General features: G+C 48.3%; 1 protein-coding gene across 1 annotated transcript in view; it reads left to right on the forward strand.

Moving 5' to 3' along the window:
* Zmynd12 (zinc finger MYND-type containing 12) overlaps positions 1-16,022 on the forward strand; it is a 34,862-nt gene extending 18,840 nt beyond the window's left edge. Inside the window, exons 4-8 of the mRNA XM_075945590.1 lie at positions 6,828-6,997; positions 9,807-9,929; positions 11,348-11,459; positions 13,090-13,235; positions 15,718-16,022. Coding sequence (XP_075801705.1) covers positions 6,828-6,997; positions 9,807-9,929; positions 11,348-11,459; positions 13,090-13,235; positions 15,718-15,840 — 674 coding nt within the window. The 3' untranslated portion in view covers positions 15,841-16,022. The remainder of the gene's footprint in view (positions 1-6,827; positions 6,998-9,806; positions 9,930-11,347; positions 11,460-13,089; positions 13,236-15,717) is intronic.
* The last annotated feature ends 2,428 nt before the right edge of the window (positions 16,023-18,450 follow it).

Here is an 18,450-nt window from a genome sequence, read left to right on the forward strand (position 1 = left end):
TGGCCTTAGCTTAAACTTTTTCCCAACTAGTTTTTATAACTTTTTTTAAATATTTATTTATTATGTATACAATATTCTGTCTGTGTGTATGCCTAAAGGTTAGAAGAAGGCACCAGACCCCATTACAGATGGTTGTGAGCCACTATGTGGTTGCTGGGAATTGAACTCAGGACCTTTGGAAGAGCAGACAATGCTCTTAACCTCTGAGCCATCTCTCCAGCCCCCTAGTTTTTATAACTTAAATTAACCTGTGAATCAGTTACCTCTCAGCTGTACATATATCTGACTTCTTCAGTGTCTCACTGGCATACTCTGCCTTTCTTCCCAGAGTCCTCTCTCACCAGAAGTCTGCCTATTCTCTCCTGCCTAGCTGTTGGCCATTCCGCTCTTTATTAAACCAATCAGAAGGCACCACAGGCAGAGACAAATCTTCACAGCAAATTATCCCAAATCATTGGCCAATTAAAAATATTGTATATTGGGGCTGGAGAGATGGCTCAGAGGTTAAGAGCACTGACTGCTCTTCCAGAGGTCCTGAGTTCAATTCTCAGCAACCACATGATGGCTCACAACCATCTGTAATGAGGTCTGGCGTCCTCTACTGGTGTGTGGGAAGCAGAATGTCGTACACATAATAAATAAATAAATTAAAAAAATATATTGTATATTATATATGTGTGTGTGTTTTACCTGCATATCTGTTTCTAGTACCTGAGACAGCCAGAAGAGGGCACCAGATCCCAAGGAATTAGAGTTACAGACAGTTGTGAACTGCCGTATGAGTACTGGAAATTGAACCTAGGTCCTCAGAAAGAGCCTTGCCAACCATTATATAAAACATCCCTCAGTTGTGTTTGTCTACTGTTTCCTTGTGGCTGGATTGAAGTTATAGATTTGGGACAGAAATGTCACAAAATTTATAGTGTTCTCAACTCATCTGATAAAATGACACAATTTCCCCAATACTGATGCTTACTCATAGGCAACAGTGATGAGGAGATATTCGATGGGAAATCCAGAAGTAAAGTCTAGAGTGGAGGAAGGTAGGAGTTCAAAGCCATCCTTAGCTACAGAGTGTCTGGACGCCATGCAGCCCAGCTCTACCTAAGTTTAAAGATCCTAACTGGGTTAACTGCACTTCTAGAACCAGACAGCACCTCCCCCACCAAGTAGGACGTGTGTTCCCCAGTGCTCCCCATCACACCTTACTGCAGAGGGGCTCAGGCTTCTCTATCACGAGTAACTGTGGTCCTAGTTTTGGTTTATCGAGTGGTATTTGAAGTCATATAAATATCCCATTTTTACCAAACTCACAATGTAGTCATTCATTTACAGCCATTTATTGTGTCTCCTGGTTCCCTGCTTTATTCACTGGGTTCCAGCCCACCACAGTTATCCAGGGGCTGGCCACAGATCTGGCCAGGGGCTGCTCCCACTCGGGCTGGAGTTTTCCTCCTCGCTCTTTGAAATACCTCCATTTTTTTTTCTGAGTTCCTGCTTTCTGACACACTGTCTCCCAGATGCCACCACCCTTTCCATTTTCCACAGAATACGAATCTGAACACCAAAAGCTGCCCATTAGCCTTACCGTTGCCTATGCCAGGACTAATCAGGAATGGAAGTGTAAACAATACTGTGTTGTGTGTGTCCACACACACGCCATCTCAGCACCACGCAGAAGGAACATATGAATAAGGCAAACGCGGCCAGCAAGGCAATTCTCTTTGTGAAAAGGGTATCCAAGACCCAACCCTAGCAAGCTCACAGTGACAAGAAGTTCACTGGTTTTTATTCTAGCTCTAGTGGTGATTGTGTCCTTTCCTCATTGGCTGGGGTCCAACTTCAGTCTCCTGCAATTGGCTAGTTTTAAGAGGAAATGAAGGACAGTGGGAAGGGGTGGGGTTCCAAAGATACAGCAGGGCCTTTGTGTAAACAAAAGTCTAACTGGGTTAGAGGGATCTAAAGATTTCCATAAAGGGTTCACCAGGTGGGGGAGAACAAAAAATTTGAATTCCTGTCAGCAACAAAAGTGTATAGTGTTCAACAGAAAAGGCTAATGCTTATTATTTAATGTTTCTCACGCATACGTGACATGGGTCTATGCCAGCACACCCAAACCCCATGCGGCACACACCTTCAGTCCGGTGTTCCGTTTCAGTTTGCAGCCCCTTTTCCGCCAGCGAGGATGCTGCCATCCAGTGTCATTGATGTGCTTGTATATAATGGGCTCCCAGGACCTAACCAACCAGTTTTCTCCAGTTCAAGCTCCCCACCCCATCCCAAAAAAGATGCTCCACCTGCCTGTGTGGGCTCTGCCTCCCCACTCTGGGGCTGACTCTCCTGCATGCATGTCCTTAGTCATTTGGGCTCTGGCTCCCTGTACCAGGCCTTGTACCTACAGGAATGTCCTCCGCACCCTGCTCAGCTCTCACACCGCATTCTAGACAGTAGGAAGAACACCAGACCAGGAGATACAGCCCAGGCTCTGTGCGTCCCGGCGTGGCTTTGAGAAAGCCATTTAAGCGGAAGCCCCACCTCCCACCTGCTCGCTCACTGCTCTCTCCAGGTCTTCCGTGGCTTTTCTTCAGTCTCAGCTCCACCAACCAATGGGATCCTGTTACATGTACAAGAAGACAAACTCCCATAGCAGTCTGAGGCCTTGAATGATTGGCTCTCTCTTAGTTACAGAGACCTTCTTGTAAGTCCTTGGAGGCATTCTTCATTCTAGAAGTCTCTATTTCCTCCTCCCTTCTTCCCTCCCTTCCATCTACTCAATTCCTTGTTATCCCTCAGGTCTCAGGTTAAGTTTTCTATTCTCTGGTCTGGAAGCCTTCCCTTAATGCCAAGACTAAGTTGGGTCTTTGTTTTTAACCTCAAGTAATCTTATTTGTGTGTGTTCACAGGCACGTGTGCCAGGGCCCTCACGTGGGTCCTAGAGGCAGACCTTGGGCTGTCTGCCTTAGGGCTAACTCACTCTCCCTGCTGTCTTTCTTAATCATCACTTAGAAACATCTTCTCTCCCCCCAATCCAGCCCCCAGCACTCGCTCCATTGTTACTCATAGACTTATTGATGAGATTGCTCTCTCTCTCTCCTCCACTGGACTCATGACAACCAGATCCATCCTGGCATGAGGTTCTCACACCCACATAGTACAGGGCAGAGAGGGTACTCAAAAAATACTGCCCTGGTACCTCACAGCTCCACGAAGGATGCTGTTGAGTCCGAGGACCTCTTTATAGATGCTCTGGGGATTAAGTCCATAGACGCGATCCTGAAAGCGCTATGGAAGCCGGAAGTGCTGTTGAAATGGAGGGTTTCAACCCGGGGCCGGAGAGGTCTCGTTCCTCTCACTCATGCTTCTTCTCCTCCTGGAGACTCCAGCCTCAAGTGGAAACTTAGCCGACGCCACCATCTCTTCTTCCTTTTTTTTTCTCTTTTTCTGTCTTTCTACTCTTTTCTTTCTTTCTTTCACTAAATCTTGAAAGTTTGAATTAATGAGGGCTGCCATTAGCAGTGACAGTTCAAAGAGAAAGGAGGCACCCTAGCTGCCCCGTGCCTCTGCTGTCCACATGATAGAGTGTGACCACCATGCTTGGCAGGGACAGTAGGGAGGAAGGGCTGATTTGGTCATGGTTTCACAGGGTTCAATCCATTGTGGTGGGGAGGGCATAGCGGAGCAGAGCAGTTTTCCTCAGGGTAGACAGACTGCAGAGAGAGAGAGAGAGCGGGGGAGGGGGGAGCTCTCGACAGGACAACTTTCAGGGACACTTGCCCAGTGGCCCATTCCCTGCTGTGTTACCTCCCTAAGTTACCACTAAAATAGCGTCCAGCCTGGGACCAGGTGGCAGCCGGGGACCAGGTGGCAGACAGACTGTGAGCCTGAGGAGGACATTGTTCTGTTCAAGCCATAGCAGGAGAAGGGGCTTGCACCTTTCTCTCCTTTCCTGGTGGAGTGGGGGCTTCTGACCTAGAGGCTGGAGATTTCTCTTCTCCTTTTCCACACTGCTGGTTTCTGTCCAACCCTCAGGTATCTGCTCAGCTGTCCTCACAGAGAGGGGTCGCTAATCATCCAAACTACGCCCTTCCTGCTGCATCGAGGAGATTGTATGTTTGTGTTTGTTTCCTCCAAAGCCCTTCGTGGTTGGTTTGTTGTGGACTTCACCTGGCTTGACCCTGCAATCAGCGACTTTGCTGAAGTCAGTGTACAGGCACTAAACATGGAGTGCAGTGGTGGGGACTCAGAAAGCTAGGTCAGAATACCTCACGGGAAGGAAGTTTCCTCTTGGGACCATTTGGAGTCCTGGCCTCCAGCTGTTCTTCCCTGCTAGAGATCTTTACTTTCCTTCTGATTTGAGCTACTGAAAGCTGTGTCAAAGTTGTTTACCAGCTCTGCTTCACGAGCACAAGTTGCCTTGGCCTTGAGGATCAGGGGATAAGGTTTTCACCTGTTGGCCCACCTGACTGTTGGGTATATAAGCCTCCGTGGTGCTACTGAATAAAGGGCTTCTTACCAGGGACTAGAGGTCCGTGTCTCTGTCCCTGTCTCTGTGTGAGTCTTTGTGTGTTTCAACCTCCAGCCCTTTGCCCGAAGCTCGGGGACTGTATGGTAGCGCATAGAGCGCAGATGGGCGCCGTGTGCTGCAGTTTCCTCCTCTGATAACTGTTGCCCAGAATCGCTGGCAGACTTGGGTTCAGACGGGCTGGCTGGTGTGGGGCAGCCACGTCCTGAGTTCCTGCAAGTGACTGCTACTTCTGTCATCCTTTGCTTTCATCACCAAGTCCTGCAGAATCTCCCGTATAATGTAATGTGTCCAGGTTTACACTAACTGATGTCAGCTGTGGTCTCGCTCTCCAGACAAATACCACTGGTCTCTTCCATTGCATATGTTGTAAAGTCCATTCAGGAGAGTCTCACTTCCTTTACTCCTCCACCACACCCCCACCCAGCATGGAAGGCACGGTCTGTGAGACCACAGCATGTCTGGACTGACCCACTCATGGGGCACAGTGTGAGCTTTGATGAAGGCCCCATGGGCTGGAGCCCCGCTGCTTGCTTACCCTGCCCAGCTCTCTGGACCTGCAGCCTTGGTGCATTCTCCAAGTGTGCCTTTGCCTTCAGGACTGATATTTAGCTGCAGTTGCACTTGGCCTTGAGACATCTTCTTTAGCATTGCCTTCTTGAGAAGATCTAGGAAAAACAAAATGAAATATACATATATATGCATATATGTATATTGTTCTTGCAGAAGAGTCCAATTTCCAGCAACCTTGTCAGATGAGTCATAACTGCCTGTAGTTTCCAAGGACCTGATACCTGATTTTATCCTCAGGAACCTGTATGCATGTGCACATACTGCCCCCACAAGAATAATCAAAATAAAAAAAATTTTTTTAACTTTTTGAGACAGGGTTTCTCTGTTTTGCCCCAGCTGTCCTGGAACTCTCTTTATTGACCAGATTGGCCTTGAACTCAGAGGTCCACTTGCCTTTTCCTCCTGGGAAAGGAGTGCTGGGATTAAAGGCATGGACTTCCACCATCCAGCCCTAAAAATAAATATTTTCAAAAGCCTGATATTAACCTGGAATGATGGTGCACACCTTTATTTCCCAGCATTCGGGAGGCAGAGGCAAGAGGATCTCTATGAGTTGAAGGCTTTTCTAGTCTACATAGAGTTCAAGACCAGAAGTACGGATAACCTGTCTAAAACAAAACAAGAAACTACCAAGTAAATAAATATATAAAAATCTAAAGGTCTAGTGTGTGTATGTGTGTGTGTAGAAAGAGCATTCACAATCTATAAATTTACCCTTTTAAGGTACAATCTAACATATTCAAAAGGTAGTATAACTCACTACTATTTAATTCCAGAACATTCTGTCACCTCTAAAAATCCATGTGAAGCCGGGCGGTGGTGGCCCACGCCTTTAATCCCAGCACTCGGGAGGCAGAGGCAGGCGGATCTCTGTGAGTTCGAGACCAGCCTGGTCTACAGAGCTAGTTCCAGGACAGGCTCCAAAACCACAGAGAAACCCGGTCTCGAAAAACCAAAAAAATAAAAAAATAAAAATAAAAATAAAAATCCATGTGATTGTTAGTAGTGATCCTCATTAGACATCCCTACTGTTCCTCTCCCTGTTTGTCCCCACCCAGCCCCCTGGATATGTGCCTGTTCTGGACAGTCCACACCAACAGAATCTGGCCATGTGTGTCTTTCAGTGCCTGGCTTCTTTCACTTAGCGTGTTGTTTTCAAGCTCTGTAGCCCGGATCCAGGCCATGATATCAGTTTTTATGACTGATCACAGTTTACTCATGGGTAAGGATTTGCTTAGCAACTGATGAACATTTGCTGTGAATAGATTGATAAGAACATTTATGAGCAACTTTGCAGCACTGATAAATATTTGTATCAATGAACAAATGGACGTATGTCAACTCATATTCCATGGTTTATTCTTTATTTAAAAATTGAATTGTAACCTATTTTTATTTATTTATGAAGGGATTTTTGAGATAGGATATTCTATGTAAACCAGGCTGGCCTTAAACTCACAGAGATCCTTCTGTCTTTGCCTCCGAGTGCTGGAATTAAAGGCATGCACCACCCTGCCTGACTTATTTTTTTTTTTTTTTTTGGTTTTTCGAGACAGGGTTTCTCTGTGGTTTTGGAGCCTGTCCTGGAACTAGCTCTTGTAGACCAGGCTGGTCTCGAACTCACAGAGATCCGCCTGCCTCTGCCTCCCGAGTGCTGGGATTAAAGGCGTGCGCCACCACTGCGCGGCCTCCTGCCTGACTTATAACATCTTTTCTAACTGATTTTTGGCAGGTCTGGGCCGGATAGTGCAGGCTGAAGAATATCTATCCCAAGCCCGGTGGACAGTCCTCAAGTCAACTGACTGTAGTAATGCAACTCACTCTTTGCTGCACCGGAACCTGGGCCTTCTCTACATGGCCAAGGAGAACCACGACGAAGCCCGGTACCATCTGGCTAATGATGTGAGCGAGCACCTTAAGACCCGGATGCTTCTAAGGACAGTTCTGTTGAGTGTTTCTTTACCTGAGCATCTCTCTAACAGTACCGTTCATACTGACTGTTTCGGGAGCGGCAGCAAAAACTCAGTTCTAACGACCCCAGTTCAAACCTTTCTACTTCCTGGCTATGCAAAAACCTACCTTCCCCGGGTCTCGGTTGTTTGTGGCTAACCTGGGAAGAGAGATCTGCACACTGGCTACTAGAAGGGTGGTGATTCTGTTCCCAGCTCTGCTGGTTCTGTGGCAAGTAATTTAACCTTTCTTTCAGATGTAAGACACGATTCATGAAATGGTCCCAACCACAGCAGTGCATTGCAGAGATTAATAATAGAAGACTGTATGCACTGGACTTTGTGGCCATTTGTTAAAATAATACTAACATTGCTTCTTCAGAGTGTGGTTATTAAATTTAAATGAGCTAGATCTATAAGAAAGCACTTACAATCTCTAAAGCCGTGCAAATGGTAGATAGGAGGAGGGACGTGCTGTTCTTCTCAAGTCAGGGAGTTCTTGTAGAATTTTTAGTTAGGAAAATATTATCAGGCAGAGTTCCTGCACCTGAATTCCAGATTAGGTTGGTTCATTCTGCAATCTCTGTGGGCCTTTCTGTAGTGTCGCCACCTACCCCTCCTCTAACAACCTTCCCTTTGGCTCCTGTCTCTGCCTTAGATCCCTGAACCTCAAGGCCATCTTCTGTGCAACCCTCTGCCCTGGGAGGCTGACCTCCACGGTCATCCTGGATGCCGTTGTTGTCTGACTTTGCTAAGGATGGAAGAGTGGGCGGCGCAGAGGAGAGAGGAGGGTGGGAGATACAGCATAGGGGGGCAGTTCTGGCAGAAACAGTCGGCTGTCCTGTGGGATACAGCTCCTGTCCAGCGGCCACAGCTCCAGCTCTGGCTGGTCTTTGTTACTCCTGCTAGCTCCTCTGTTTTCTGAGGTGTAGAGATGGTAAGAATTCCTTGCCATCGCTGTTCCTGGTGCTTCATTAGCCCTCTTGTTCTTGTAACCCTTCCACATGTCCAGTAACTCTTCCATTAACCTAAGCTCAGGCAGCCCTTTAAAGTATCATATGTTTCTACCCAAATCCCTAACCAATACTTTTTTTCACTTAAAAGAGACGGGGTCTTACTTCATAGCCCTGGCTGTCCTGGAATTTGATGTGTAGGCGAGGCTGGCCTTGACCTCAAAGAGATCTGCCTGCCTCTGCCTTCCAAATGCTAGGATTAAAGGTGTGCACCACTGTGCCTGGGAACTTTTCTTCATTTATGTTTGTTCTCTGCTCTCTACTCCATCAGTTAACTAAGCAGAGGCGCATTCTGTCTTGTGCTGAACCACACATTAGGAATTAGATCAAACCCAGGTTTCCTGAGCGTGTGAGCATGCAACACACGCGCATGTGCACACACACATACACATACCCATGCTTACTTTAGCACTGGGACCACTGGGCTAAATCTTCAACCTTTATCTAACTATCTGTCTGTATGTCTATATATACACACATATATATTTGTCGTTTTTGTTTGTTTTTGTTTTGAACAGGGTCTCACTATGTATACCATCTGACCTCAGCCTCACAGAGGTCCACCTGCTTCTGCCTCCCAAATGCTGGAATTAAAGGTCCATGCCAAAACTGTCTCTAGATATATTTTTTGAGACAAGCTCTTATTATATACATCAGGTTGATCTTGAACTCACCACCCTCCTGCTTCAGCCTCTTTTTTTTTGTTTTTTTTGTTTTTCGAGACAGGGTCTCTCTGTGGCTTTGGAGCCTGTCCTGGAACTAGCTCTGTAGACCAGGCTGGTCTCGAACTCACAGAGATCCGCCTGCCTCTGCCTCCCGAGTGCTGGGATTAAAGGCGTGGGCCACCATCGCCCGGCTCTGCTTCAGCCTCCTGAGTGCTCGGATTATAGATGTTTGATGTCACATCCAGATGTTTCCCCCTTTTCTTTCACACACACTTCACGGATACAAACTACAGAATCATCCATTTTCATATGTGCTCTTCGCTAAGTCTTTGCGCATTTACAGAGCTGCACAAGCGTTTTGGCACATTTCCACCACTCCAAAGAAACCTCTCGTCTTCATCTGCAGTCATTTCCCATTCCCAGCCCCCGACAGCCAGCCTGTCTCCACAGACTCTTCACGGAGGAGATAATGACTCCTCTCACCTTGCACAGCATTTGGAGTCTGCCATGTTGCCGTGTGAGCAACAGCTGCTCCCTTCTATTGTCAAGGACCAGGCCACTCTGCTGGGCCACATGTTATTACCCACGCTGGAGACGATGGTGTTTCTGCTCTGGGACTGTGCCAGATGTTTGTGAACCAGTCTCTCTGGGTGGACACACATGCCCAGCCCAGTTTCTCTTTGAAGGTACCCAGAGGAGGAATTCCTGGGCCACACAGCAACTCCATGGTTAGCCTTTTGAAGATCTGCCTGGCCGCTGCCCAGAGGCTGCACCATTCCTCATGCCTTTCGACCGTGTCTGGGGCTTTTCTTCCCTCACCAGGCTTGCCCTTTTCTCCTTCTGCAGACAGCCATCGTTCGGGCTGTGAAGAGAAATGAGACACTGTGACTTTGTTTGGCATCTCTCGAATGACAGTGTTTAGCATTTGCCACATGCTTAGAAGGCATTCATGTATCCTTTGGAGAAATGTCTTCTTGGGTCCCTAGTCCATTTTCACAGTGGGCTGTAGTAGAGGTCTTTTTCTTCATCGTTCATTTGGTTTCCAGGGGGAATCCAAGCACCCTTTCTCTTCCTCTCACAATAGATTTATTTTGCAAGTTGTGCATTCGGAACAGAAGACATCAGGACCTCAGGAGGCTACTTCCACCTGGCCAATGTCTTCCATGATCTTAAGAAAATGGAGCTGGCAGACACACTGTACACAAAGGTGAGCTGGGGAGTGGAGGAACTTAGCACTGACACTTAGGCCTGGCATCTTATAAGGAGAGGCAGGCCTTTGCTGAGATTCTCAGAGACGGACTGACTTGCATCAGCTTACACAGCCTAATCTTCAGGATACTTGGCTAAGATGGGCCAATCCTTAGCATCTGTAGAGCAACTCATGGAGAATCAGAGCTTATGACAGGTTTTGCCACACCCTTGTCACACAGCCAGCGAGGCAGTCATATGGAGGTATACAACAGAGAAGGAAGAACTTTATTTTACTTTACTTTTTCAAGACAGGGTTTCTCTGTGTAGCTTTGACTGTCCTGGTAACTACTCACAGAGATCCACCTGCCTCTACTTCCCAAATTCTGGGATTAAATGTGTGTGCCACCACGGCCTGGCTGAAGGAAGAACTTTTTAAGGGATAGTTATTGCTGCAAAGTCCTTTCACAGGGCTAAAGAACAAGAAAATGTTTTAAAAATTCTTTGGGTGACTTACTCAGTGGGTAAAGGATGATGCCAGCAGTCCTGACGCTGAGTTTAGTCCAGGACCCACATGATGGAAGGAGAGTACCAGCTCCTAAAAGTTGTCCTCTGACCTCCGCATGTGTGTTGCGCCACCAAAGCATGCCCACCGCTGCCTTGTGCATTTTCTGTTTTCAGTGGGTGCCGGGATCTGAACTCAGGCCCTCATGCTTACGTAGCAGCACTTTGTCCACCGAGTTGTCTCTCCTGCCAAAAGTTTTTACTCTTTCTGTGTAAAAACTTTCCAATATACAAACACGCCAGTTAGTCATCCAGTAATCCCTCACTTAGGAGCAACTATGATAGAGGCTATCATACTGTGACTGTGAATTTCTATTTTAGAACCATTTCTTAGAAAAAGGTGTTTTGGGTCGGGCAGTGGTGGTACACACCTGTAATCCCAGCACTCAGGAGGCAGAGGCAGTTAGGTCTCTGAGTTCAAGGCCAGTCTAGTCTACAGAGCAAGTTCCAGGACAGCCAGGGCCATACACAGACAAACTGTCTCTTGGAAAAGAAAACCAGCATTTTGGCGTAGCTGAACACCAGTGAACTTTGGAGTCAGTTAGACCTGGGTATGGAGCCGGGCTCTGCCATTTGTCAGCTCTTTCCAAAAGTTAAGCATGTTGTTAACTTTTCTAAGCCTGAGTTTATTCACGTGTAAATGGGAGTAGTAACTATGTGCTTCATAACAGTAGCTGTTGACCTGAGACTCTGGCAGGGCCCCTGCTGAGCCTGCCCAGCCCTTGTCCTACGCACTTGTACTAGGCCTGTCTGGACTCCTAGGTCTCCCTCTCTGCTCATGCGCACTTGAGAGTGAGGGCTTCTAGACTCAGGAAACTGGCTGGCTGTGGCTGACTCTGCCCTGCTGGTCTGATGGCCCTGTTTTCCCTACAGGTCTCGGAGATCTGGTACGCCTATTTGAATAATCACTATCAAGTCCTCTTTCAGGCCCGGTCCCAACAAACAGACTTACTGGGCAAGCAGTTAGTGAATGACACCGGTCTAGGTAAGTGACAGGTCTCTTAACCAGTGGAGCGATGACTTTCCTCCCTAACACACAGGTCTTGCTTGCCTCTGTGTTCCAACAGAGCCCATCACTGGCACCTTCTCCATTTTGCAGATGGAGAGAAACATGGAGAACAATGGGCTCAAGGAGCTTGTACCAATGTCAGGAAGAATTCAGATCCCTGCCGTCATACACAATCCTCAGGAGGTTGATAAGGGCAGACTTAGGGAGAAGGGGACCCCATTAGACCATGTTGGTTTCTACCTTGCATCTCTTTCTTTCTTTCTTTTTAAATTTATTTATTTTCATTTTATATACATTGGTGTTTTCCCATGGCTGTCAGGTCCCCTGCAACTGGAGTTACAGACAGTTGTGAGCTGCCATGTGGGTGCTGGGAGTTGAACCTGGGTCCTCTGGAAGAGCAGTCAGTGCTCTTAACCACTGAGCCATCTCTCCAGCCCCCTTGCATCTGTTTCTTATTTGTTGTGCCTCCATGGTACACAAGCCCAGGGACGCTCTCTGCAGAATGAAGGTGCTTTGTTGGTTACTCCTAACACCCTGTCCTCCTTCTTTACAGGGTGGTGAGGTCCTTGGTAGTAGGGCTAGACTTGATCTATCTCCATCCTCATGCCTGCCATGGCTGCTTATTGGGTAGCACTGTAGTGGGCCATGTCTTCTGAGATGGTAGAGATGGGGAATCTGGTTTCCACTCGAAAGTCACCCCCAGTACAGGTGATACTGGGCCCACCTGCAGCAGCAAAGGACATTCTGAGCACAAATTCTGTGAGAAGTCCCAGAATGAGGAGTGAGGAGAGGTGGGAGGCACTGAAGGCTGACTTCGAAGGAAGATTTTAAGATGAGGTTTAGAAATGTAACGTTATCCAGTTTTCTCATCAGGAAAGTGGTTCATGCTGTAGTAGGAACATAGCCGTGCATGGGCAGCCACACTTAGCATCATGCATATGTCCTTTGTGCCTTTTTCTTTAAGCCTGTCACTTAAATATGTGCTCTTAAGTGCAGTCCCATCATAACTGCACAATAAATGGTGACCAATACAGGAACAAAAACCTCTGTGAAGAACGCATCCATAATCTCAGCACTTAGAGGTGGAGGTGGGGGGGGGGGGTAGAAGTTCAAGGCCAGCCTGGGCTACGCAGCAAGTTGAACACGCATTTCAATCAAACAAAACAAACAAAGAAAACAAGCTCAGGGAAATAAACAGACTCAGTGGGGAACAGACCGGCTGCCTTTGACCTTTGTGGGAGGAACTCTGCTGCTGCAGCTCAGTGGTGGCTGAATGAGTCCCAAGGAATCTGGCCTGACAGATTCCCTGTATTAGGACTACAGGAGACTCCAGCCTCTGAAATAGAATCCTTAGCAGCTTCTGGGGCTGTGGTCACTCCAATACTGGCCTGCTAGAGAGCTGGAGAACTGTAGCAAGCTGTTCTCCTCCCCTGACTTCTGGCAGTCCCACTGTGCAGCTGGGACCCATGAGGAGGCCGCAGCAGGCCACAGCCGAGTGTCTAGGGCAAGGACAGGGGTGTGTGTCGCAGGCAGCCAGTTCTTAACTCCATTGCCAGCCCCCAGCAGCCTCCAATGTCTGTGTTCCTCTCCTCCTCTTCTAATGCAGATGAAGCCCAGGAGGCAGAAGCCATTCAGATCCTAACTTCAATTCTGAGCATTCGAGAATCTACCTTCGACAAAGCACCCCAAAAAACCGTCTTTGTTCTAAAGACCCTGAGCATGCTTTACTTTCTGATGTTGGAGTGTTCAAAGGTGAGCTTCCCAGAAAAGCTGTCTAAATGGGGAGATAGCAAAAAAAAAAAAAAAAAAAAATCACCTAGCAGTTCAGGTAAACTATGTCTTGCCTGCTACCCCTGGGCAAGCCTTCACTCTATAACATTGCCAGTCTGGTTGTATAATGGACTCTGGATTTCTTCTTGCGGGCGGGGGGGGGGGAGTTCCCAGGGCTGTGTGGAGGGACTGAGTGGGGTTGGGGGTGAGGGTAGTGCCTGAAAACCTGCTGCATTCAGGAAGGTTCTGAAGATGCTGGTGGAGATGGAAGTGGCTGCTGTGTCCTAGCTCCCTGTTGCTGTGGGGATCTAGGCAGACAGGAACTGCCATGCGGCTGTTAAAAAGGATGCCAGATACTGGTTGAAGCCCATCACATGACTGTCATGTTTAATCCTCACCCCTCCTTTATAGATAAGGAGACTGAGGCACGGAAAGGCTTGATTATCTTCCCAATGTCTTACAGACAGTAAGTGGTCTATTTCAGACTATTGACCCATTCATCCATTCAAATATTTATGGAGCATCTACCACTTAAAAGGCTTCCTGCCAAGAATGGGGAAGACAGTAGCAAACAACCAAACAAGTTACGTCTCTATAGAACCTGGGACTTCTGGAGAAAGGGAAGCTACCATAATCAGACAGGCATGGGAAAAGTGTAGTATCATCTCAGACAGTAAAGTCTGCTGTAAGACAAACAGAGCAGACGTGTAGTGCGCAGTGTGGGGTTCCGCGCTGCTCCTCTATCCTCCTTCCTCCCTCCCTTCCCTCCACACCTGCTAAGGACAGGGCCTGGTGCCTTGGAAGGGTCTGGAGGAGCTCGGTCCAGTCAGAAGAGAATGCCACCAAAGCTCGGGACACTGGGGCACAGGAGAGGGGCGCTAATCCTGAAATTCTGGATAGGAATTCTGAGAAATTCTGGGAGAAATAGAGAATGGGAAATATTTCCAGAGAATTTCTAAATTCTCATAGTCTAAAACTTCTTTTCTATAGGTCAGGGTCCATTTTAGGGGGAAGTCATTGTTCCGAAGTGTGCTAAGGGTGTTAGGGCTCCTGAAGGGGCTTAGACAGAAAGGGCCTGTCTGTATGCTGAGATCAGCAACTCATCTCCTTCATGTCTTTCTTCCCTGTCTACAACTGCCAAGTCCCACTTCCCCATTCGCTTCCTCGCTGTGGTGAACACCATGACCAAAGCCAACCTGAGGGGAGGAGAGGGTTTACTTTGACTTCCACTTCCAGGTCACTGAGGGAAGTCAGTAAGAACGGAAGCAGAAGCCATGGAGGAATGATACTTACTGGCTCATGTTCCTGTATAACCCAGGCCCACCGGCTCAGGGATGGTGCTGCCCATAGTGGGCTGGGCCCCCACACCTATTGCCACTCAAGACAGTCTCTCATAGACATGGTCACAAGTGAGCCTGATCATGGCAATTCTTCAAATGAGCTTCTCCCTCCCCAGATTCCCTAGGTTGTGTCAAATCTACAACAAAAACCTAACCAGGACAGCTGGGCAGCGGTGGTGGCACACGCCTTTAATCCCAGCACTCTGGAGGCAGAGCCGGGCAGATCTCTGAGTTTGAGCCCAGCCTGGTCTACAGAGTGAGTTCCAGGTCAGCCAGGGTTACACAGAGAAACCCTGTCTCAAAAAGGGGAGGGGACCTAACCAGGACATCCACTACCAACACCAATACTTCTGATATCTCTTTCCTGCTTTCTTTGGTTCTTTGACATACATTACTGTTTAAGATTCTGTCATAAGTACGGACGAGGTGGTGCACACATGTAATCTCAGCACGTAGGAGATAGAGACAGTAGGATCAGAAGTTGAAGCTCATTCTCGGCTACACAGTAAGTTTGAGACCAGCCTGGGCTAATGAAAAAGCCTGTCTATTCGGGCGGTGGTGCCACACCCCTTTAATCCTAGCATTGGGAGGCAGAGGCAGGTGGATCTCTGTGAATTCAAGGCCAGCCTGGTCTACAAGATCTAGTTCCAGGACAGCCAGGGCTATTATCCTCTTTTATTATTCACTGTGCTTTTTTTCTTTCCTGCTCTGTGTGAGTTTCATGAGGACATGGATTTCTGTATATAGTTGGTTCCTGGCAGATTGCAGCTGCTCAGTTAACAGTGTTTAGAAGGAAGGGTGGAGAAAATAGGAACCAGAGACTGCCCTGAGCTAGAGATCCTGTGGAGCTCTGCCCAAACCTCTGGGCCCCAGGGTCTCTGGGATAATCTACTCCGGACACCGCTGGCCTTTCTGCCTCCCGACTCTGGTCCCTGGCTGGAGACCTCCCCAGCCCTCACCTTGCTGAGGAGATGTACCTGGATCAGAACTTTCCATGGAGCTCAGTGGCTAGTGAGAGAAGGTGGCCAGTTCCCGGCCCAGTTTCTGAGCTAACCACAAATTCAGTTTCTTACTGATATTCTTTCCTGGCACCACCTCAGCTTACCACGGAAATTCTGTTTCAGGCCAAGGAATATGCCTCGAGAGCCCTCAGTCTAGCCGAAGAGCATCTTAGCGTGCAGGAGCAAAAGGTTATTCAAGAGTTACTGGATATCATCTCCACGGAGGAAGAGCAGCCCATCACCTAGGGAGGAGGTGCTGGTGGTGCCCTGGGGACTGAGGACTGACTGCTGCACTCCTCAGAGATGCTCAGAGGTCCTCTGGTCTGCTTCCACTCCTCCGCTGGGACTTCCTGAGGGACTGTGACCCTATTAGCATGGGATGTGTAGAGCTTTGGGCACAGCAGTCAATAAAGCTGTTGTTTATCATGGCCTTGCCCTTGGCTAATCTGCCGCTTTGGGTGATGTGTAGTTACAGCTGAGGACTGGATACACAGTGGATGGTGACATCCGAGGCCTGAAGACTTTGAAGTAAAGCCTGGTAGGTTTGCCTGACATCACCTTCTCATCCACCTCCCCACCTTACCCCTCCATCCTCCCTATCCCCCCCACCTCCTGCGCGCACACTGCACTGTGGAACACCTAATGGAAGAGCTGCAGCAAAGACTGGGGCCTGGCTAGTCCAACCGTCTCTACACATCCATGGTCAGAGCAAGGGAGTGAAGAGCGACACTGGGAGGTTGAGGCAGGCTTAGTGGAGAGCGCAGCAAGGGCCACCCCCACCTCCACCCAGTGGTGTTACCAAAACAGAGAGACCATCTAGGAGGGAACAGGTCCACACTGCTCGGCTCAGCACCTTTGTACCGAAGACCGCATCCCAAAGCGAATTGGCATCACAACCACTTGTAATTCCAGGGGATCCTCTTCTGGCTTCTTTGGGCACTGCACCCACATGGCAGTCAGTTGCCCACATACATGCATACACAGAAATGAAAATAATAAATCTTTTCCTTTTCTTTCTTTACTTTTTTTTTTTTTTTTGGTTTTTCGAGACAGGGTTTCTCTGTGGTTTTGGAGCCTGTCCTGGAACTAGCTCTTGTAGACCAGGCTGGTCTCGAACTCACAGAAATCCGCCTGCCTCTGCCTCCCGAGTGCTGGGATTAAAGGCGTGCGCCACCACCGCCCGGCTCTTTCTTTACTTTTTGTTTATTTTTGTTTGTTTGGTTGGTTTTTTTGTTTTGTTTTTCGACAAGGCCTGGCTGTCCTGGAACTAGCTCTTATAGACCAGGCTGGCCTCGAACTCACAGAGATCCGCCTGCCTCTGTCTCCCGAGTGCTGGAATTAAAGGCGCGTGCCACCACTGCCTGGCAATATTTTCCTAAAAAAAATATTTAAAAAAGAAAGATTATTGAAAAGTTTTTACACCCAGATAAGCCTCTCTGCCGACACAATAATCCAAATCAGACTGACTCAAACTGAATTAGAAAAAGCCCAGGGTTAATGGATATAAATGCTCCCGATGGCTTTCCAGCCAGGCCCCCCCCCCCCCTCCCCCCGGCCCCAGTAAGAAGACAGGAAAGGAAGACCGGAAAACCCTCGTGTTTGTTCTGGGAGGGCAGTTTAAATACCCTGTGGGAGTGGTCTTGATCATCTCTGGGGAGGGGTCATCGTTTGGCAGATTTTCTCGGGGGTGGAGTCGGACTGAGGCAACACCAAGGGAGAAGGCTTGGGGTGTGGCTTCCACCCAAACATTTCAGGCTCTTTGGATATATGGATGCCAGGGGCTGGGGTGAAGCTTCCACCCGGTCACATTCACAGTGTTTGAAGGGAAGGAGGACAGGAAGATATAACTTGGAGTCTTACTACAAATCCGTTTTGACTGCAAGGCTGATGCTGGCCCTGACTCCCACCTCTCCTGGGAGTAGGCTTAGTCCAGAAACCTCAGGCCTGTTCCTCCCAGGAACTCTTGTTAGGCAAGAGCAGCCACGATGGCCCCCACTGACCTGTCCCAGTTCTTTGGGTTAGCCTAGAGATTCTCGATCCCTGAGGACCTCTGGCCGCACCACACTGCTATTTTAAACAGCTTTTAAGTCTCCCATGTGGTTTAAATTGTAATTCACTCGTCAGAGCAGGAGAGCATGGCAAGCCGCCCTGACAAGCTCACACCACCTGCAACAGTGCCCCCCCATCATCTTGACAGCAGGGAGCTGTTACAATTCAAACAACACTCTGCGTTTGAAAGGAAAATTATGGTTTTTCAGAATGCAGCTGGTGCACGGGTGAATAGGATGAAGCCTCTCTGAAGCATCCCCCCTCATTTTATGATATGAAAATAAAAAGAAGAGTCAGCATGTGACTTACTTAAAAGGCTGTCCAAAAGCCGCGGAGCACAAAGGCAAAGGCGCCATTCTGGTCGGCAGTCATAATCTTAACAAAGCCAAGAAGAGCTGATCATCTCACACCGATTTCTCCTCTATTGGGAGAGTTAACTTTGTTGGTGCTGTGAAACCCTCTCGCAAAGAACATCTGTTCTTTCCTTACAGCAGGCTTTCCAGTTTGCCAGTTCTGCAAGGGAAACCCCGCAGTGGACTCTTCCCCAAGGGAACTTAGCCGAAGTGTTTCCCACAGGGGAGACCGTACCTATCGAACCACGTCAACACTGCCAAGGCATACTATCCCAGGCAATGGAAACAGATTCTTTTTTTCCCCGCATGTGAAAATCACAGAAGGTAGGCAGACTGCAGAAAGCAGTGTTGGCAGGTAGTCTGCCTGACTTCACGTCAACCACTCAGGTGTTGCCACTGGCTTCCAGGAAAACCTCCACACACGCTACCTCTCTGCAACTGAGACGCTCCTGTG

Source organism: Microtus pennsylvanicus, chromosome 13, assembly GCF_037038515.1.
Source record: "Microtus pennsylvanicus isolate mMicPen1 chromosome 13, mMicPen1.hap1, whole genome shotgun sequence".
NCBI classification, from domain to species: Eukaryota; Metazoa; Chordata; class Mammalia; order Rodentia; family Cricetidae; genus Microtus; species Microtus pennsylvanicus.